General features: G+C 36.4%; 1 protein-coding gene across 1 annotated transcript in view; it reads left to right on the top strand.

Annotated features, from left to right (window-relative positions):
• Positions 1-17,352, top strand: part of hpse2 (heparanase 2) — a 61,502-nt gene extending 44,150 nt beyond the window's left edge. Inside the window, exons 7-12 of the mRNA XM_055029485.1 lie at positions 4,716-4,809; positions 5,784-5,890; positions 6,006-6,120; positions 9,234-9,379; positions 12,185-12,331; positions 14,933-17,352. Of these exons, the coding sequence (XP_054885460.1) occupies positions 4,716-4,809; positions 5,784-5,890; positions 6,006-6,120; positions 9,234-9,379; positions 12,185-12,331; positions 14,933-15,095 (772 nt within the window). The 3' untranslated portion in view covers positions 15,096-17,352. The remainder of the gene's footprint in view (positions 1-4,715; positions 4,810-5,783; positions 5,891-6,005; positions 6,121-9,233; positions 9,380-12,184; positions 12,332-14,932) is intronic.
• Positions 17,353-22,410: the final 5,058 nt, after the last annotated feature.

The raw sequence follows: 22,410 nt of genomic DNA, 5'->3' as shown, positions 1-22,410 counted from the left end.
TAATAAGAGGCTTACTAAAATGGACGATAGCCTTAAACATGTAAAGTAGTACTTCTTTTGTTTATCACGTGAATCGCAGCTCCAATTGCACCTTTCTCAATGTGAATTAGATCCATTTGTCTAGTAAACCGCTTTGAAATGAGATTGTTGTAAATTGGTGCTATAAAAATATATTGAATTGAATTGAGTTGAAATGAATCACAAGAAAATCACTTTTACTATTTGCTGTGGTTTAAAGTTTAAACAAAATGACACAATAAAGCCTAGAGTCGCTTTACTTGTAGACACGCTGCATCTTATAGCGCTTTCACTTTTTACTGCAGATGCACTATTAAAGAGATGATAAAGAGTTGTGGCTTTTTAGCTCACAGAGGGGCTGTAAATTTCCTGTTGGTGTTCCTTTTGGTGGGAATATATCCTTTTGTTGTTGGGTGATGATTCATTAAGCTGGTAATAAGACTCAGCTGCACAGTGGTACATAAGAGAAAACAAGCTCCTGTCTGAGTATCCGCCTTCCTGGTCACGTCAGGTGGATATTTCCTGATACAACATGTCTTGCAAATAGATTGTTCAAGATTGGTTAAGTGTCCTATTTGAGTGGTCACTTCACCACAGCAGGTAGTTAGAGTTTCTTAGCTTTGTTTGTTGGTTGTTTATTTTTTAGGATCCCCATTAGCTGAGCTTTAAAACCAGCTACTCTTCCTGAGCCCCATCATTAAAAACACACATTATACAATAAAAATCACTGAAATATATGACAGATGACAAATTTAGCTTATATATCAATACAGTAATTAACTGCAGTTCAAACAATTGCTTCCTTGTAAAGCTTTTATTATCTGACATGGAGGGTGTTCCAACTTCACATTGAAACAAAAATCTTTACAACTATACAACTTACTACTATTAGTTTTATACACTTCATTTCGACTTTGAAAACAAATCAGAGAAAAACATCAACAGAGAGAAACATTGACTTAATTATCTTTAAACCACTTTACAACTAATTTGGCTGTGTGATTTGAGTCATTGTTTGTTTGTAAGACCCATTTGTAGCTATGCTTTGACTTATTGGCCGATGCTTTGAGATGCTGATTCAATATTTCCACACCATCTTATTTTCCACTGCCACAAATCTTGCAAGGTGTACCAGTCCTACAAACCTCACACACCATGGTGCTGCCAACCCTGTACGTCACAGTTAGGATGATGTTCTCAGGCTTTCAAGCTTTCCCATTTTCCTGCAAAGAAAAGAATAATTATTATGTCCAGGCGCTTGGCATATCTGCAAAACTCAATATTTCTTTTGTTTTTGTTTTCATTTGCATACATAATAGTTCTTCAAAGAAAGTAAAAATAAGAAACTGTAATAAAAACACTTCTGGCTGATCCAATACCAACCAGTAGGGTAGCACCACGCAAGGATCTTTCTAAATGCTGCAGAAACACTTCTGTACTCATTAAACCAGCAATGATTTTGTAATTTCTGGTTAAAACACCAAGTCAGATGTTTTATGTCCTTTTTTAATGCTATTTAGTAACAACGATAAGTGTTAAGGTAAAACCTGTTATCTTGGAATTTTAAAAACCGGTCACTTTTTTTTTTTTTGCTTTGTTCACATGTATGATGGTATTTTTTTTTTCTCTGTGATCTGGCCTGAAGAATTATTGTGAGCGCTCTGGAAAGATGAAAGGATAGCCAAATAACTGGTATGACTTAATCCCTGCATTGTTTACAGTTTGAGGCCAGGAGCTTGGGGCCTTTCCACTGCTATGAGGAAAATTTCAATGAGTCTAAGCTCGGATTGCAACACCGCCTCACCCTGCATGAACTAAGTGCAGCTCTGTTCAAATTACTTTCACTCACCTGTTTGTCATTTCCACAGATTTTCCATGACAGGATTTGTAGACATTTGACAAGATTTTATTGTCTTGTTGTCTTTTAAGTTTGGCATTTAGGTTGAAATGCCAGACCCTAATTAAATTATTTTGGGGAAAAGAATTAAAACATTATACTTGTAGCTTGTAATACAGCTAAAACGAGCTGATCTTTTTGCTTGCAATGTGTTTCCATGAAATTATGAAAATCACACCCTCTTAACAGTAATGTCTTTCTAATTTATACTCAGCAAATACTTTTAACGTGCAAACAAAAATTTAAACACTCTTTGGCTTTGGTGAATTGGACGGGTGAAAAAGAGAATTAGAAATGTATTTATGACAAATTCCCATTGCTTTGCAAACTCACATATTCATATTCTGTCATATTTCACCAAATAATGTGACTGTATCCATTCAAATTTGATATAATAGATTAACAGTGTAGTGGATATTTATGAAGGAAAGGAAAAGTTTATGAATTGAAATAGAAAAAAAATCTGCTTAACCTTGCAGTGATGCAGGAGTCTCCATCTAACCTGTGGATCTTTGCAACTCCTCCAGAGTTGCCACAGGCGTCTTGATTAATACTTCCCTGATCTGTCTTTTTAGGTAAAGAGACACTTCTTGACAGGAAGTTTAGTTTAGCTAAGCTTTTTCCATTTTTGTTAGATGGTTTGAATTAAAATACAAATAAGCAGACTCAGTTTAATAATTCACCTGACTTGTAAAAGCATCTATACTGGAATCTATTTAAAGTTATTGGAGTAAAATCCACTGCACACTTGTAACATTTTTGTGAAAAATGTTGAAAATCATACAGCTTTTTCTTTACTTCTTTTTATCCACTCATATGTGTTGGTCTATAGTATCCTAGAATAATGCATTGATATGAAGCGGTAATGTTACACAATGTAAAATAAAGTTTAATGCATTTGCTAGCCATTGTATGTGATGGTGTATCTTTATGGCAACTGAAATATGAACTGCAGGCTGCTCTCTTATTTTCTTTCCTTGAACTTTTGAAAGAGATTTTGGAATAGCTTTTGGTCTGCCCGCAGGGATATCTTACACAGATCTTTGACTCTAACTATCAACAAAATCCACTCTCATCATGGTCTTTTAACATCATTTTTCATTTTCCTTTTTTCTTATGTCTTTATCTGTTTGCATACGAGATCACTGCAGATGTTTTTCTGCATTGTTCATTCAGCAAAAATCCAGCACTTCCAGTTTCTCTGCAGATGCAGTCCAGCATTTTGACACGGAGCTGGACTGTCAAAGTGCTGCAGCAAAATTGACCGTGTCAGTTATGTCAGTCTCTGTTTATAGCACTGAAGTTAACTGACATGTTACCATAACAACTTTAGGCCAATGAAAATGAGACTTCTTAGATTAGATTTTAAAGTGCTGCATCTGTGAAGTTGTGTAGTTTGTGCAGTTAAAACGTCACTGGTCAACTTTGTGAAATTTGTTTTTGTGCCACACTACACCAAACATGAAGAGCCAGCTAGAGGAATAAGCAGATTATGTTGCAGCCCTCGGGCCCCCTGCTGTGCTGGGGGACTTGTAGCACACTTAAAATTGTGGACAGGTTGACTGATAATGAAGGGGAAGAACTGCCACAATTCAATACACAAAGCAAAAAGCTATATGTTTTTGTATATGTTAATTTAAATAATATAAGAAAATACAATTTCTAAATTCAATTCACCAATTATTATTAAAAAGATTAAAAATGTTACTCTAGTTTTAAGATATGATTTTGTTGTTTCAGCATTTTATTGATGTTTCAATGGTTTCTGACCATTATAGTTACAAAATAATTTATGCAGTCGTGATCAATTTTATTATACACCACTCGCCTGACTTTAGCAGTGTTGTCCATACCCAATAATGGACACTATACTTTTTAGGAGCAAGAGTGATAATTTAAAATATAATTAAATCATAAAATATTTCCTTAAATCCATCAGTATGTCATTCACATTAGAAATAAATATACAGAAAACAATTAAAGATGAAAGGATAATTAAATCTGTCCAGGAATAAAAATAGTTATTTTATAAACTGGAGTTTCTCCCGGATAATTTCAGTGAAAGGGGCTAAGATGATTAATGTCATGGTTGATTTTAAGTGCCAGTTAACCTGTCAGTTGTTATTGTTGTTAACAATCTATTCATCCTGAGGTATGTAATTATTTATTTATTGTCTCTTGGTGGAAAATTCATAACTAACTGCATTTATCTTAATTACATTTGAACTAACAGACAAATACATATCAATGTACTGTTATTTATTGATTGTGACACCTATGTAATACACTGTAAATGTGTATATTGTGTGAATGGGCTGACACAAAAAATATTCATTGCGAATATTAAGCTAACAGTCATTATTTGTTGCTACTTATTAAATAATCAATCGATCAAGTTTATTTGTATAGCACATTTCAGCAAGTGGTTCCCTGCATTAAATTCTGCACAGGGTCTGTGGCAACTTTGGGCCAGCTCTGCTAAATCACAATAACAAGTAATTTGTCCTTCTTGTTAATTATGTTATAAACATTTTTGCAGATATAACTTGAATTTTTCAGAATAAATATTTGTAATCAAAAAGCTGAAAATTTGACAATTTTCCTTTACATAATATAAAATTATTTAACTAAATTTGGTATGATAATTGTGGGAATGAAGAGGATTGATACCAGAACCATTTTAAATAATCAATGATGGATTTAATTTAATAGTTTTTAGGGTAGTAAAAATAATCCTGCAGTAGATTAATTAATTTCTAGGTCTGTTTCTTTGATCATGTCTTTTTTCTTTCTTGTCCAGTTATTTCATGGATGGCAGAATAAAAAAAGCAGAGGACTTCCTAAAGACCCGTCTTTTGGACACACTGACGGAACAGATTGCTAAAGTCACCAAGGTACTAATGTTTCCTTTAAAATCCTAAATAATCATTGTGGATTACATTTTCTCTGTATCTGTGGTGTAAAATTCAATGACGGACTTCATTGTACGAAACCCAAAATTATATATCTATATTTCATTTATCTTTTTTTGCATCTTATACAAAACTTTTCTTTCTCGTATGTTTCAAATATTCATAAATATTGTCTTTAGTCAACTTTTAATCTCTTTCAGTTAGATTTGCAGACCAAGTCGAGGAGAAGATATGAAAAGATAATTCAATTTATTTATAAAATACCTTTTCTATTCCTTTGGAAACGTTATGGTCAACATGAACCTCTGTGCCAAATGTGCTGATTTACAAAAGAGAAACAGCTCAGAGCCTGAGGGAAATGAAGCAACCATTCCCAGCACCAACATTCATAACAGAGACAGGTTTTCCAATATGGATCTCAACCTGAACCACATTTCAGCAACTGAGAGCTGGAAGGATAAATTATGTTCCTTGGCTTAATAGAATAGAATAGAATAGAATAGAATAGAATAGAATAGAATAGAATAGAATAGAATAGAATAATATTTACAGTGATTGTACTGGGAAGCTCCCGGTATAAGCCATCTATCTTTCCTTTTTGCTTTGCTTCATCATATAAAGACATATTGAGAGCGAGTATACATACGAGTCATCTTTGTGCTTCATTGCATGCAAACGTTCTACATTGTAAAAATTATTTAGTCTAAATCTTTTATACACATACACTCTGGTGAATGTGTATAAAGTTTTATAAATGTATATTAAAGTAAAAGTTACTTGGTTTTGTTACACCGGTGATTTGTTTTTTCAAGTCTCCTTTACTTAACTTTAACTCGTTCTTTCACTCTGAACATGATTAATTTTTTTTTAGTAACTGTCGATGCGTTGCGATGTCACAGCAAGACCTCCATCCAAACCTTTGTTGTGTTCACTTGCATTTTGTCGGCTCTTTACAGGTTGTTAACACACACACTCCGGGGAAGAAGGTGTGGCTGGGTGGACTTGGACCAGCGTGGGCCGGTGGCATCAACAATCTCTCTCAGACGTATGGTGCGAGCTTTCTGTAAGTGGCATAATAGAAAAAATTCATTAATATTAATATTTTATTTTATCTTCACTTAGTGTATTTTATTTTCCATCTCACTTGCTAAAATTTCTGTATTTTCCACCCATTCCAGGTGGATGAACTCGCTGGGTGTGGCCGCTGTGCAGGGCATTGATGTGGTTTTGCGGCACTCGTTCTTTGACTACGGATACACACATCTTGTAGATCAAAACTTTAACCCTTTACCTGTAAGTTTGTTTCAGCTACACAAGGATTAAACATAATGCGCACTGTTTGGCCTTTCATCACAACAACAGGAGCTGACCAAGCTGATCCCAGTAGGCTCTGAAACGTTTCTGGGCAAAGCCCAGTCCTTCGATAGCACCTCTGGCTCTTTCCCGTGGGAGCTATTAGCTGAGATGAAAGGTGTTTAGTGGCGATGAGTGGTCAGACGCGGGGGCAAAATGCCATGTAACCTAAGCCCTTTATCAAGAGCTCAGGACAGTGTCAGCGCTCCCCTTTACCTTCATCGTAACTGTGTGCCTCTCTGTGTGGGACAGGCGGCCGCTGAGAGATCTGGAACATGAGACACTGATATGCAGGGAATTAGTAAAATAGCCTACAACACTGTGTGCAGCTGAGGCAAGTTTTACTATGGTTTCACCATCCAGGAAGAAAAATATAGTATATGTCTACGGCGTTTTTGATTTTTGGGGACATCACTTTAAAGTGAGTCATTTTAAAACTAATCCATATTTATTTGCGAGCTATACAAAATATAATATTGTCTTTAAATCTTAGTTTAAACAATGATTAAAAACTCTAATGGATTGGCAATCTTTGTCAACTGTTTTTTTTTTTTTTTTTTTTTTGCTTTAGTTCTTAAAATCTTTATTGGAAATACCAAAAATCCTTTTAAATTTGCAGATGGTATTTTGGTATCTGTTAAATCTGACTTATGTTTGATAGCTCAAGCAGGAGTCTGCTTGCTTTCCTCTAACTAAGATCTATCAATCAATCAAGATGGCCTCATTTTGCTTTGCTTCTTGTTTCCATTATTTTTCTGGGAATGTTGAGCTCCCGCTAGGATCACAATGCTTTTAACGTTGCTGGATGTCTGATGGCTGTGCAAGCCTACCTGCTGAGAGAATTCACTGCAGGGCCAACCTGTCTTCTGCGGGTAAAATTTATGACTTGGCCCCTTCCCCTATAGGATGACTCCACCATTGGTAGATTATACTCAGAGCCCCCAGCCCATTAAAGGACTGAACACCTTCATCTTTTTTCCACACTTTCCTTCCCACTTTCTCTCTCTCTTCCTCTTTTCTTGTTCACATCCTTTTGTCTCAATCATACTCCCTTTTCCTGTTTTCTTTGTTGTTTTTCCTCCTGGTGACCTGGCTATCTGTCTCCAGAGGTGGGTGGTTAGGTCTTTTTGATGAGTGATGATGATCTAAGATATATTCCTTAAGGAGCAGACATCTGCTGTATTGGAGAACATATTGCTCCTGTATGTAAAGAGGAAACAATATTTACTTTACAGTCAAAAGCAGGGAGGTGGAGGAATATAGTTGGCCTTCATCTAATTTTAATTTAAAATGTCTGAAATGATTGTGAATGCAATTTTTTTTTTATTATGTTGGTATCTGCAGTAAGGCTTTTCTTGTGTAGAGCTTTTGTTGCAGCTTTTGCTGTGCCCACATTGCTTTCTCAGCTTTTTTTAAAATTGTGTTTTGACTGGATTGCTTCGTTCTGGCTGCTCCTGCGCTTAATGTTTGTCTTTCTGTCTGTCTACGACGGGGGAGTCTGGGGAAGACTGGGAGACAGCAGGCAGTTTGACAAGAAAACAGCCAAACAGGCAAAATAAAGATTCAGCACCATGGAAAATATTTCTCACAACAATATCTTAATCATGTCAAATCTATTGCTATTTTGCCTGACAATTAAGAGCAGTTGTGTACTAAAATTATTCAATCTGCGGCTGTTTTTTTTTGTTTGTTTGTTTTGTTTTTGTTCATAAATTTTGAAAATAAAATGAAAGCAGAAAGTCTCCATTACGCATGATGTAATTACGATAGATCATAACTCTGACTGAGTATTCATCTATCAGTCCCTCTGGCCACTGTCAACAATATCCCGCTCTATACTGTGCTCTGCTTCTTCGATGCCTTGGCAGCAAATTAAGTTAAAGTCTGCGTGGAAAAAAGAAGCCCTTAAATGTTGCCATATGCAGGATTGCATGGGAACTTCCTGAGGAGCACATGTTGTTCTGAATCTCTTGAAGAGGTGTTGAGTCTGTGTAGTCTGTAGAGTGAGACGCAGAATGGTGAACTTTTTATTAACGATAACGCAAAACAGCAATTTATGATGAACCACAATAGTTTGTAAAAATGTGGTATTTAAGGCATATCTTTTTGTTCGGGCTTTACTTTTCACTCTCACTCATGTTTTCACGTGTAGATGCTTTTCTAATGAAGTATTCATTCTCACTTTTCAAATCCAAACCTTTCTACATCATCACCAGAATTTCCTGGTAACCTGCCTGGGTTACCAGGAAGTTAAGGCGACATTTTGGTTTGTCATGGCAGAGTTCAGCAGTAGCAGCTCATTTGTACATAAAATCACAGTATAAAGATCAGAGTTCTTCAGATTTGGTAAAGATCTGACTGGCCAATACTAATTTATCTGATTTAAAGTTTTCTTTAAAAACTATAGTAAAAGAGCTTAATTCAAGCATTCCTTGAGGCTACTTGTTGTGATTGGTCTCTAATTATTTAAATAATAATATAATTAGAAAATATTTATGTTGTTATATTTCATTTTAAAATAAACTAAAATAATTACAGAGCTGATACTTTAAGCAAGCTTACGAGTTATATACTTGTGATTCACACAATTAGCATGGTCAGCTCGTCTGGTATTAGAAAATCAGCATTTATCATTGAGAGAACATTAATTATTGCCTTAATCAAGCTTTTTTCATTGCTGTGCTTAGTCAGGCACTTTTCAGTATTACATTTAAACTGGTTTCTCTGTGCATCTTTATTAAAACAAAGTAACAACTTGCTGTGATCTGATGCAACATACAAGAGACTCTGAAGACCCATAACATGTTGTAAAAGTAAAAAAAAAAAAAAAAGCAGATAAGCTTTAAAATGAAAATGAGGTTTCAATCTAAAACTTGAACCAGTTTCTAGTTTGCTCCAAGCTGACAAATGAAAGATTCTAGTTAGACAGCTTTATGTTTTTAAAAGTGCTGGATGGTTGTTGGTGGATGCATACTTGTGTTTCTAAAATAATTTTTGCAAAATTAAGCTAATTGTGTACTTCTCTTTGTGTCTTACTGGCCTGGCTCCTACAGGACTACTGGTTTTCGCTGGTCTTCAAGCGTCTGGTTGGTCCGAGGGTTTTAGCTGTCCGAGTCGCTGGACTCCAGAGGAAGCCCCAACCAGGGCGAGTCATTCGGGACAAGCTACGTATCTATGCCCACTGTACGAGCTACTACAAGTACGTACCAGAATTCATTTGCATCATGGCCTGACAGCTTCTTTTTTTAGATTTTGTTTTAATTCTAAGACTGTAATCTTTTGCAAAAATACAGCAATGTGTTGGGAATGTCCTTGAAGCTTTAGAACAAAGCAGACTTTTGCAGTTAAAACAACCCCCAATGTCACTGTGCAAATACCCGAGGGTTATTGTCTGGTGGGGAAGAACAAAATCTCCTTTTCGCCCATTTGGCGTCCCATAAATAAGCAGTTCGTGGACACCCGCTCTTTCACAGCTCAGAGCCTATAAAACTTAACGGGTATCACTTATCAGGTGTGTGGGTTCTGTCTCCCTGTCGTCAAAGAGCCGCTGAAAGGTGTGCTAAGCCTTCATCCCGTCTCGGATTGGCTGGAGGGGGATATTTGAGGGGGTAGTGGGGAGGGACAATAAGGCCGTCTGTGCTGGGAGGAGATGAAGAGTGGCCATGGCCTGTTCAAGGTTATCGTCTAACCCAGGCCAGAGGCTGTCAGCACCAGGCTAGACTTACTCTATGGCCTTATTCTAGACATAGTTCACTTAGAGTTTGGAACATCTCAGGTAGAAATAGGTTACTATTGCGCAGATAGAAGGATGATTACAAGTGCAGGCGATTTTGAGAGTTTTCTGTTTGTTTGATAGTTTGGGAGTGGAATGATGTTATGTGCACGAGTTCAAGACTCGTTTACTCGTGGCCAGACATTTAGGACTGAAAACTCTCCCTTTCACATTCAGAACCACTTTTGCTTTCAATATTTCTGTCACTTTGTGGTTGTACACAGTCAGCGTGTGGAGAAACCCTTGTTGTCTTGGTGGTTTGGCTGTACTGTAAATGTGTCCAGCCAGTGAGTGGATTGAAAAGTTTCTTCAGCTTAGATGTTTGACTTCTTCTGCCCTTTCACCTCCCTTTAGTGGTTTGTGTGGCTTTTTTTTTTTTCTTTTTTACGTCTTTCTACTGACACACAGACATCAAATAGAAAATGAGTTTATGTTTCTGGTTTGGTTCCTCATCGCTTGGGCCTAAGAGATCATTATCAATTTCTCCATCTAACCGTTGGGTCCATCACTCGCTGCTCTGCTCCATGTTTCTTAGAAACAAGACTTTAAGAGCTTAGCCAGAGCCAGACACGCTGAGATCCCAGCTCCAGTGCAGTCTTTTTTTCTGCCTTCTGGTAAATATATTGAATGCTTGCTGTCTTGCAGGGTGATGAAATAAATGGTTCGCTCTGTGCCCAAAAGAAAGATAAACATTAAGCCAAAAACAAGTCTGCTGTAAGGATATGAGATTTTTTGTTTCTTTTAGGGAAGGGTTGTAACCACCAGACTATTTAGCCTTGACCTTGAACACCACGGCTGACATGTGGTATTCACTACAGCTGTGTTGTCTTTGTCATATCTGGGCCCTTATAAGATTTTATCATGTTTGTTTTATCTGTCTCGCTTAGTTATTTACCTTTAGCTAATATTCCTATCAAATTGTGTCCCTAGAGCAGGACTTAAACAGTGTTGTCTGTGTAACTCAAGAATTGTTGTCCTTTTTGTTAGGGGGGCCTCCATTTACCCCGGAACCAGACAAAAGCATGTTTTAATATTAGATACTGTACAAACTGATAATACATTATTGTATTGAAATGTTAAAGATATCAAAATAAATGAAGTGAATGCAAAATGTAGAGTGGAAACTGGATATTCACGTACATTATGACAAGACATAACTATTTTTTTTTTCAGCTTGACTCAAAATTAGGACAATTTATCCTTCTTTTCTTTCGTCTTTAGATTAGGTGGGAAATTATTTTTGTTTGTTTAAAGCCTTTATTATGACAGAGATAATATTTTAGCAATTTTTTTCAATACTTTCTTGAAAGTCAGATGTTTACATATATTAACTCAACTATGTCTTTTAACTATTTGGGAAATCCCTGATGATGATGTCATGGTTTTCTAACTTCTCGTAGGTTGATTCGCAGCTTTGGAGTGGAAGAAAAACACTTATTTCTGGTCAACAACTCAAACTCAGATTAGAGTTTGTAAACAAAAAGACACTATCATCATCACTGAAGTAGGCTGATGACAACATTGTGTCATCAGCCTTGAAATTCAATCTTGAGCACAAATTTTTCTGTCAAATGACAGATAATCCATAGTGTGCAGTTTTTTACAAACAATGAAATGAGTGCTTTGGAGTGGTTATCACAAAGACCTGATCTCAGTCCCACAGAAAACTTGTGGGCAGAGCAGAAAAGTTGTGTATGAGCAAGGTGGCCTACAAACTACCAGATCTGTCAGGAGAAATGTGCCGAACTCTCCACAAACACTAATGATTTGTGAAAATATACTAAAAATTTAGGAAAAGTGATATAAATACATGTCAGTTAGCTCATAGACATATTTTACTAACTGACCAAAAACAGAAAAGGTTTAGTTTGACTTGATGTCAGACAGTGAGGAAACAAGGTAATGTGTAGTTTTATATGGTGTATGTAAATATCTGGTTTCCTCTTCATCTGTTAAACATACTTTAACTTTCTTCCTGTATTTTCTTAAAGTTTTTTTGATCCAGATGAGATAAATGAGTTGTGCTTTTAATCCATAATTTTGCGAGAGAAGTATCAAAGGCTTCCCTCTCTTTGTATTTGTCATTACTTATAGGAAGCCTAATTCATAACGACATTGTAATATAGAAAATCCTCAGTAGCAGATGTGAAGAGGAGTATGTTTTATTTTTTGCCAAGAGGTATTTCAGTGCAAAATCAAAGTAATGTTGTGCTTTATCGTTTGTGGGATCAGTCCAAACTACATGAGGGGCTCCATTACAATCTACATCATCAATCTACATCGGTCGAGGAAGAAAATCAAGCTAGCAGGGACGCTACGGAACAGGACCGTCCATCAGTACCTACTCCAACCCCACGGCGAGGGTGGACTCAGAGCCAGGTTGAAATTTGCTTATTTCTTTGTTTCTATTTATTTTTAAAAAGCTAATTATTTTCCCCTAATGATGTGATTTCAGATTACAATCATAAAAGGTAATTATTTTGTGCAGTGGTCTAACGGGCATAGAGTTGAGGAGTCGGGAATATTGGAATTTTATAAGCAGTTTTTATAAGGTGCTAAACACAGACCCTTTACAAAGCTGCATTAAATTAATTTGGTTTTAAGACCATAGGTTGTGCTGAGCCAGCATGCTGGGTGAATAGCGCACCACAAAACATGTAAATACACATCTAGATTCCCGGTTTTTTTCCTTCTGCTCTCTCTCAGTTGTCTTCTGTTGGGGCTTTAATGGCATTACACGGAAATGTTCCCAGTTCATATTCATTCAGAAGGTTAAATAAAGTTCAGTTTAGATTATTTATGCAGCACCAACTGACAACAAAACTAATCTCAGGATACGTACGGAGAAGGTTCAACTCAAATACACCGAGGCAATCCTTTTCAATCCTGGCATAATCCAGTTCAGTTATTCCAGTGTGTTTTTAATCTGTTTTCCTTCTCGATTTCCAACTTAAATACAATAATACATTTTTCATTTAACTGCTGTCTGTTTAACCTCCCACTGCTGATGTGGTCTTTTTTTTTTATCTATGATTTATTTTCAGTTAGTGTAATAAGCCCACATAATCTAATTTCCTCAAAATGTTTCTTGAAATAAAATCATTGTAGTTTTAGTCTCATACTCTCTGCCCTAAGTCACCTGGTCTGTTGTTTTTTTACTTTGATTTAAGCCCAAAATCCTGGGATAACAACCTAATGACTCACAACTGTGGATGTGTGAGATTGTCTTTGAAGCATACGATACCTGCATATGGCCTTAATGGAGGCTGACACATAAACCTGGAGAACAGCGTAATGATGAAGGATGTTTTTAGTGTTTGAACAGGATCGTAAGGCAATTAAAAGGCGAGGCAGCTAATGATGTCCCATTATCTATCCTTAAAGTGCCGTCTTTTACCACAGGCACTGCATGAGAATTTAATGATCAATTCTACAGCACCAGATGTCTATAAATTTGCCTTTGTGGGACTTTTTAAAGTGTTTAGACTAATGCATGTCGAGGGGCAACTTTGAGCAGGTCAGTTTGTCTTGTAAATTCTCATTGGAGGGCATAATTTTATTTGAAATTTAATTTCATTTGGTTGGTTCTTGTAAAAGCTCCAGACCGCCAGTTTTTATTTCTATTGCATTATAAACTTTACAACGTCAATAACTGAACCACATTGGAGAAAAGCTTTGAATTTTTTTTAAACTAACGACACTGTGAACTAAAGGAATACTGCTTCAAAAAAAAAATGCAAATAAAGCTAAATCTAAATGATGTAGTTAATGTTTTATAGATAAAGAAACATTATAAATAAACACAAAGCCTTACCTGATTGCTGGAATTCAATAAATGATTTTATTGTCATTTATTGAATGCTATGTTCTCTATTTTACAAGTGTACATAACAAATATCATGAAAATGTTATGGTAAATAAGCATTTTTCTATTCAAGTGAGACTGAATACGCTTTTAAGTTTAAATCAGACAGAATAAACTGTTTTTATCCAGACACTACAAAGAGTACTCATAACCTAAAGTGCTTAAAATGTTTACCAAAACTCATTTTTATAGGACAAGATAGAAAAAATACATTTAAACTCATATTTTGTGGGCTTTTTGTTTTTTTTAATCAAATGTTTTTTTGTTTTTTGGTGCTGTTTTGTAATCCACTTTTAATTATTTTTTAAACTAGTTAGGCTATGCCAAGTAGTAAACTTTTAGGTTTTGTCTACGCTGCTGTGCTACAAAATTATAACAGCAACGCCCCCTAGTGTTTAACTTTTGGAATCAGTGTTTCAGCCAAAAGTTGATACAATTTATCTTCCTCTTTAGCCTTTCACATACATTTTACATTTTGTGGTATTATGTGTCAGAAGGCAGCTGGGAAAGACTTACAAAACCATCCCTGATGACCCTCTGGCTAGACAGAAACACTCACACTACATACCAAACAATGAAGATCACTCATTTAACGGCTGCAGTGTCCTGTACAAGGACACTGCTATTTTTAAAGGCTGCACTCTTCAACAGAAAAAAAAGCAAATATTATTCTGTCACATAGCAAATGTTGAAAAACAAAAGTCCATTTGATTTTTATTGATTTTTATTCATTCCCCCAAGTGCACCCAGTGCCACACTGTGAGGTGTGAGGTCGTTCATAGTGCTGATTAATGTCTGATGCGATGTTGAAATTTTCTGGAAAGCTGAATTTTGGGTTTTGGTCAGCTGTAAAATAATATCCTGAAATATACAACTGTGTGTAATGACTTTCACTTTCTACATCAAAATATAGTGATAAATAAAATATTTGATTGTATTTTAATATACTGAGATGCCCCAGTGATCCCTATTTAAAATTCTAATATTGTAATACTTCAGTTCTGGAAATCAATGTTTCCTGTGACTATGTTCATTTTTAAAGGGTGTTGGACAGTCTGCTTCTTTAAATAAATAAGGACTCTGTGGCTCGTACTATTTTTATGTTCTTTTTACAGACATGTACAGCTGAATGGGGAGAAGCTCCTCATGGGCAACAATGAGACATTCCCCGAGCTGAAACCTAAAATTCTACGGGCTGGACGGACAATAGCTATGCCTCCAATGACCATAGGGTTTTATGTCATCAAAAACATTAACGCATACGCCTGTCGGAGATAACAACGACTCTTCCTTCCGAAGCACAGAACACCATATGAGTTTTCTGGAGGCAAAGCTTTAAAAACCAAATCACCAGAGGAGACGGCGTTGTCCTACTTGAGGACAGCTGAACGGAGCAGACGTTTGGAAACACCCTTGCTGAAACACAGCCGACTAAGAATGAGATTATTATTCTAGTGGGAATATTTCAACCGCTCTTCCCAGTTTCAAATAAACCTCACATTCTCTTCTCTGTTCCAACAAAGTCTTTCTCACTGCGATGTATATGAAGGACTTCACTGCTGAACACAATGTCTTTTCCCAATAGTTCCTCAAAAGGTGCACAACTTTATGTGGTAAGTTATTGTTTTTTGGACTGTGACATTTTCATTTTGTGCGGCACAAAATGGCAAAATTATAAACATTGTTTGGGTTTATATTTTCTTGTCTTTAATTGTCCTTCTCTCCCAGACTTTCAGTTGCTGAAGGAGAAAAAAAACACAAAAACTATTTCTCACAGAGAAAACTGTGGCTTAGCGAACATTTGGGCATTTATAAGCTTATTAAATTAATTTGGTAAAGCTACTGATGTGTCTACTAAAAACATATTTTTCCCCCCTTTGTTTTGAAGAGGCTTACATTAAAAGTGTGGGGTTTTAACACTTTTGTCGTCTTTGTTTTTGCTTTAGTGATGCAAGATTTCAATTTATCTGGATAAGATACGTTCGATATCAGTGAGGTTGTTCCAGTATTTCGAGAAAAATCCTAAGAACAATATAAAATACACTTGAAACTGGGCTTACTTAAAAACATCTTAGATCCCAGTTTTTCAGGTACAGTTTATAAGCCTTTTCGTTTAATTTTATATTCGATAATCCTTATTATTTTAATGCTGCTACGTCACTTTTGTATGGAATATATCTTTGTACAGATATGCAGTCATATATTTTTAGAGTATGTATTGTACATAAAAAAATATATAAAGGAGATTTAAGCTTGATATGTTAGATTCAGTATGCAATTAATTTATGATAGAAAGTCTATTTCTAAGATTGAATGTTCCAGTTCTTTTTTTTTTGTTTTCATATTCAGTTTCTTCGTAAAAATTAAAATGTTGTCATGCAAAACCATTAATATGCTTTAACGTTTTCATTATTTGTCACTTACAAACCTCAAATGCCAAAGTACAGTCATATTTAATAAATTGGAATATTTTTTTCTGATGAGGCTCATTAAACATACTTTTCACTAGACCCACATCTCTGTTACATGTCTGTCTTTATTGGTCTGGTGTGATATTTTAATCTTAAATGTTACGTTTTCATTAGCTAAAAGCAGAAAAATCACAATAAATAGACTTAAGAACATCAGTTTTTGAATTGATTTTCTGAAATGAGCAAATTTTCAATATTCTAATTTGTTGAAACTAGATTGTTTGGCTGTGTTTTATTTTATTTTTATGTTATAAACAAACAGAAATTCAACAATAATTGTGAATTTGAGGGGAAAAAAATTGGTACCCATTTTGCATTTGTTTACATGTGCATTTGTCTTCAACTACTGACTTTCTGCTTACTTTCCTTCATCCAATAATCATCCCGCTCTTGCACAGAAACCAGATTAGCAGAGTTGCATGAGAAATTGTGGGTAAAATCCCACCATTCTTGAAACTGAACAGGTTTATCTCTGACCATCCTGTCTTCTCTGTGGGAGAATCTACTTAGCTGAATTTTAAAAGCATTTGGTTGCGTTGAAATTCATTCACAGGCAAACAAGTAAATATAGTTGAACACATATGCGAGTCGCACTTTTCAGACATTTACTCTCAAAAATAAATCCACGCATCATGTTGTAGCTCATGATTACATCATAATTTTACATTATGTTGCTCTATTATGTACGTAAAAAAAAAATCCCCAATAAATGCATTGAAGTTTGTGATAAAACGTGACAGAATGTGAAAAGGTTTATGTTTGGTGAGATTTTCATTGAGAAAGAATTAGTATTGACCTGAGAAGATGCTAGTGGGTCTAATGAGAAATTTATCTTAAATGTTTTCACCAACGTATTTCAAGGTTGAGTCTGTATTTATCAAACTAAAACTCCTTCAAGCTTAACAATAAGCTTGAAGGAGAAAAAAAAATGCAAGTTGATCGAGAACTGGTTCAGTCTTCAGAAATGTTAAATATAAATATTATTTGCCTCTGAATGTGTTTATACGTAATGTAGAGATGTTTATATTTCTTTTGGAGAGCATTATTTTAATATGGAAAGTGTGCCTGTATTATTATTATTATTATTATTATTTTGTTTGAAATAAAAGTTTACATTGCTATTAAAAACCCACAGAGCATGTTTTGTGTTCATCACACATTCAAGTCGATTCCACCTGCTGTAGATGGACATCAAACACTGGAGACGATCAGACTGTGCTGAACTTTCCCTGTAAACACGAGTCAAAGGAATGAAGAAAAAGAAAGGTTTTTGATTTATATTCGCACAGGAGCACAAGAGAGCAGATAATCCCTCCCTGAGGGAGATAATAAATACAAACTGTCACTTTCTTGCAGCATCCTTTCATGAAGTTTTTACGTTGCTGTTTTTGACTCACTCATTCCTACAAAGTGCTACATGCTTCGGCCCCAGATGCGGGAGCAGCTGGAGCGACCCTTTGTAGTGGTGTCTTGTCACCGTATGAGGCGGCTGCTGATGGGAACCACGGAGCCAGGACGGGCTCAAAACGGCAGACTCAGACAAGCTAAACCTGAACCACACATGGCTTACAGTCGGCTGATGCACAGATAACCAGGATTCGCTTGATGCTTTTGCGTTTGATGGATCTTCGGTTTCTTCTCTGAAAGCCTGGCGGTACAAAAATGTCCACGCTGGTGATTCCTGTGCTGATGTTTGATGCCTGTGCGCTGTTAGCACAAAGAGGCCATGATCCAAAGCATGCACTTTTATTTACATTTTGTTTTAGATTTCATAAACTTGAAATTGGCTCCTGCTTTTATGTAAGGTGTTTGTTTTTTTCCCCCTTTTTCCCCAGAAATAGCCTTTCCTTCACATGTGGTTCACTTTAAACAAGCTGACTCTTTTGACAAGCAAGAGTCAAAGCAGGCTTGTTAACGCTTGGCCATATTCCTGCATAGTGGTACTCGTCATGCTGTCGGCCACATGTAACTGCTGATTTGGATGAATATTCGCAGTTTATTATAATTTTAGATCACAGAGACAGAAAATAGACTTTTAAGTGACAAACTGGACTGTCATTAGGTGATATCTGCTGTTTTATAGCAACTCTTCTTTTACAAAAACTGAAACAATTATATGCAATTCACAAGATTTCTGCTGGATTCTGAATCTGAACAGAAATCAGTGAAGTAATTTGATTTGGGCTGATGTGAACAATGGGGCATAAGTACAGCTATTCCACTCACTGAACCTAACTAGGGTCTGATTTAGGAAGACTGTGCCGTGCCTCGCCACTTGTGCGTGACAGCGTCTCCACAGTGGAGGTAGCCGTTGCTCAGGCCCAGCTAACACTGTTTATATCCAGGGATCCGTTTTGAGGCATGCAAGGCCCCCCCCCTGTCAGCAAACACTGAGGATTTCATGATGTTTACTCTGTATATACAGGAGTCAGCCTAAATAAGATCGTCATGAGCTCCAGGTCTCCAGAAAACTGATGGACTAGATTAGACTTTGGCTCGCAATGTCCCAAATCCCAGCATTTGGGACCATTTCGACCCAAGCAGGGTTAATAAAACATAAATATTTATGATGCTTTGCTTCACTCAGAGGCCTAGCGCACACTCTGTGCAGAATATTATGATAAAAGGCAGATTTGTTGAAGCCATCAGACGTTTCTCTGAGAAGCGGCCTGGTGTTTCAATAATTTCTGTTAGTAAGTCCTGCCAACAGTTTTCAAGCGTCTTAGTGGGTAAGGAGCTCCAGGCTGCTTTCTTCTTCTTTTTTTTTTTTTCTTTTACTCTGTTTCCTTTTGTGATATGTATAAGACTATACATAATGACTGCAAACTCTCCTATAACTTGGAGTTTGGCCATGTTCAGATTTAAACTTGTGTTAAATAGTGCACACCTTTCACCATTTGAATAATCTCTGAATAATCTCAAATGAAATTCAGTTGTTAAATGAAGAAGAGTTTTTAAAAGAACTACAAATTGTAATAGTTGTACATAGTTATATAGGATCAAACTCGTACCTTTTAACACCAGCTGGTCAGAAAAAAAAGCAGACAAGAGCTATAAGGTGATACAATGCATCTCTCCTTTTTTAGGTTAATGAAGCTTATGCTCTGTTCCTGTTTAGTGTAAATTAAAAAAGCCAAAACATCAACTGCAGATGTTTATCAGCTTGTTCTTATTCCCAAAAGATATCAGTCAAGAAAGGAAAACGATAGAAACACAAATTCAGACAATAAATCAGGATGCCCTTCTGGCCTCAATCACTTAGCATTTGCACATAGAGGTCTCACAAACAGAGGCTCTGAAGAGTGGGATTGATTTTTAGACAAATGTAACTCGTCATACCAAGTTGTTTGCTCTATGCTAACATTATTTTCCAGATCAGTTAGGCAGACAGACCTCTCTTTCATCACATGGACTTGAAAATGGCTCAGAGCTCACAGCTCGTCTTTCTTCACAAAAACCAAAGGGCAAGATCCCCATTAATCTAAATCGAAATCTTGACGCTGCATGCCACAGATACCACATTATTATCTCAAACTCTCAGTCCGTCATGTGCTCCACTCCATTCATCAGCACATGACTTGTTCCTGCCTCAGTGATCATCAGGCTCCTGGAAGAACAGTTCACTGAAAAGAGGGGCTCAAGAGCTGGGTTATGGCAGGCCCTCATGACGTATAATATTCACAGTGCTTTATTTTGTGATTTTTTTTTCCCAAAATGTGTGCCACAGTACAGCCTTATCCTAAATCGTTTTAAATCAACCCATTTCCTCACACCTCTACACAAAAACGCCCCATTATGAGAACATCGTGGAAAACGTTTGAGAATTTGCACTGTCAGCTGTGGCACATTATATAGACAGATGTGTGCCTGTCCAAATCAAGTCCAATCAGCTTAACTGACTGCAGGCGAACTCTTTAGAAACATTTCAAGAATATCAATTTGAGATTAATATCAAGCAAAGTCTGTGAATACTCCTGTACATGTGATTTTTTTTTTTCTCATAAATTTGCAAAACAGGTTACTGTTATCGAGATTTATGTTTTCACCTTAATTACAAGACAGACAAACTCTCCTGGTAAAGGAAGGTTTGCAAAAAGCCATGATTACTCACATTAACGTAATTATTTGAATTGGATATGGACAGCTAGCATCTACCAGTCTATGTTCAGATATCTAGACAAGCGGTTATTCTTTCATTTACAAATTATGTCACTTTTCCCACTGAAAAGGTATATTTTTCCTACGTGGAATAGATCTTGTATATGTCTTTGGAAATGTTATAAAGCAAAACACACACAAGACACCATCACAGCTGTTATTAAGAATAATTGTCCCGTGACTTTTTATTTAATATAAAAGGTTCTAGCACAGCTTCTAGTTCTTCTTGGATATATAAAGCATCTTTGTAGATATTTTCAGTCATGTTGTTATCACTGATTTTTCAAAGTAATCAGTCTAAAATTGCTTTTTTTTTTCACTTAAATGCAACTAATTTCTTACATCATCGGAGTTTCAATGCTGTGGAGGGGAAAGCAGTGTACTGAAGATGTCTGGAAAAGCTTTTCTTGTCAGATATTTAAAATCCAACTTCTGACTGGAAGCTTTTTGACCGTGTAAGTCTGGAATGCAAGATCCTTCTGGTAATTTTTCTTTTCCAGACTTACCTTTCTTTGTCGGAGGAATATGAAGTCCAAACTGTTGGCATTTCTAGCACCGTCGGTACACTGTTATACTGGATAAAGGAAAGAAAAAAACGCATCACTGTGCACTCATAAATGTGGATGGATCTGCAGATACCCGCAAAGACTTTCAGACATAGAAATATGGTTTTCAATTTGTGTGCATCAAAGTAGTGGAAATTAACTTTGCTGAACAAAGTTGTGCTCACTACTCACCAAAGAATAACCAAACTCTCAGTTTACTAACCCCTACAACAATTTTATTCAAAAAAAGTCTCCTTTTTAACAAGACTTCCACATTTTTGTGGACGATGTGTGCTCTGCACAAGCCTGGTTGCATGCCTGTTTTGCATGAAGAAAGCAGAGCGCCAGGAAAGAAGCAGATGAAAGAAGAGATGTTCAGATCAAACTGGGCGACTTATCCGCGGCAGTCGTCTTGGAATAAAACCAGCATGTTGGCTATTTATTTTTGCCAGCATAAACTGATGACTACCATGAATCCATCAGCATCAAAGTTAATACCGCAAATCATTTGACCGAGACCCTGCAGTGAAAACAGATGAACTAGGAATTGGCATTTCAACCCTTTTCATATTGATTGATTGCAGCATTTTTTTTTTAAAAAAAGAAAAAAATCTGACTGACTGGAGCAGCATTAAAAAAACAAAACATTTTATAAGTCAGTTATAACAAGACTTAAAATCGATTAGATGAGCTGCTATTGTTAGTTAATTCAATGCAAGAAAGAAAAAAATCAAAAGGATGCCTGATAAGATTTAAAGTGCAAAAAGTTTAATTACCTCTTAAAATAATACACATAACACACAATATTATGTGTATTAAGTACACATAGTATAGGCATGTGTACTTTACATTTAAATAGACCTACCATATATATATTTTCAGATTCAGCATAAATACCTTTATGAACAATCATTGCGAGTCTTGGAGTCTTTAAATTGACTTTGAAACGCAAACATCTGCTCTGAGAAGCAGAGAAACTGACGAACAATTATGCGACAAGCTGGCTTGCCATACCACACATTTCCTGGCTCGGGGGTCACATGACTGCGTGGCGCTTCGGTCGAGAAGTGCGGAAGAAAGCGACGAGCGCTTGTTGTACCTGCGGAGAAGAAAGCAGGAGGAAGCTGGACTTTTTCCCAACAGCAGAGGAGGACGGAGATGCGGCGAGGACCGAGCTGAGACCCCGGAGTGAGTCGACTGAAGGTTCCCGTCGGAGCGAAATGTCAGAGAGAGGTTAATGAATGGAGGAAGTTCGAGTGTCAGGATTTGATGTGAAACCTGACAGTTTGGTTGCTTCCTCTGTGATATGTTTGGTGATGCTGGGAAAAGGACAGACTGGGTTTCATGTTTGCGGGGTTTCCATGCAGGATGATGCGTGACTCTTACAGAGAATCGCTTTTTGCATGTGTGTGTGTGTTT

This window comes from Poeciliopsis prolifica, unplaced genomic scaffold, assembly GCF_027474105.1.
Source record: "Poeciliopsis prolifica strain line A6 unplaced genomic scaffold, Auburn_PproV2 SCAFFOLD005, whole genome shotgun sequence".
Classification (NCBI taxonomy): domain Eukaryota; kingdom Metazoa; phylum Chordata; class Actinopteri; order Cyprinodontiformes; family Poeciliidae; genus Poeciliopsis; species Poeciliopsis prolifica.
This window is presented reverse-complemented; position numbering and strand designations above follow the sequence as displayed.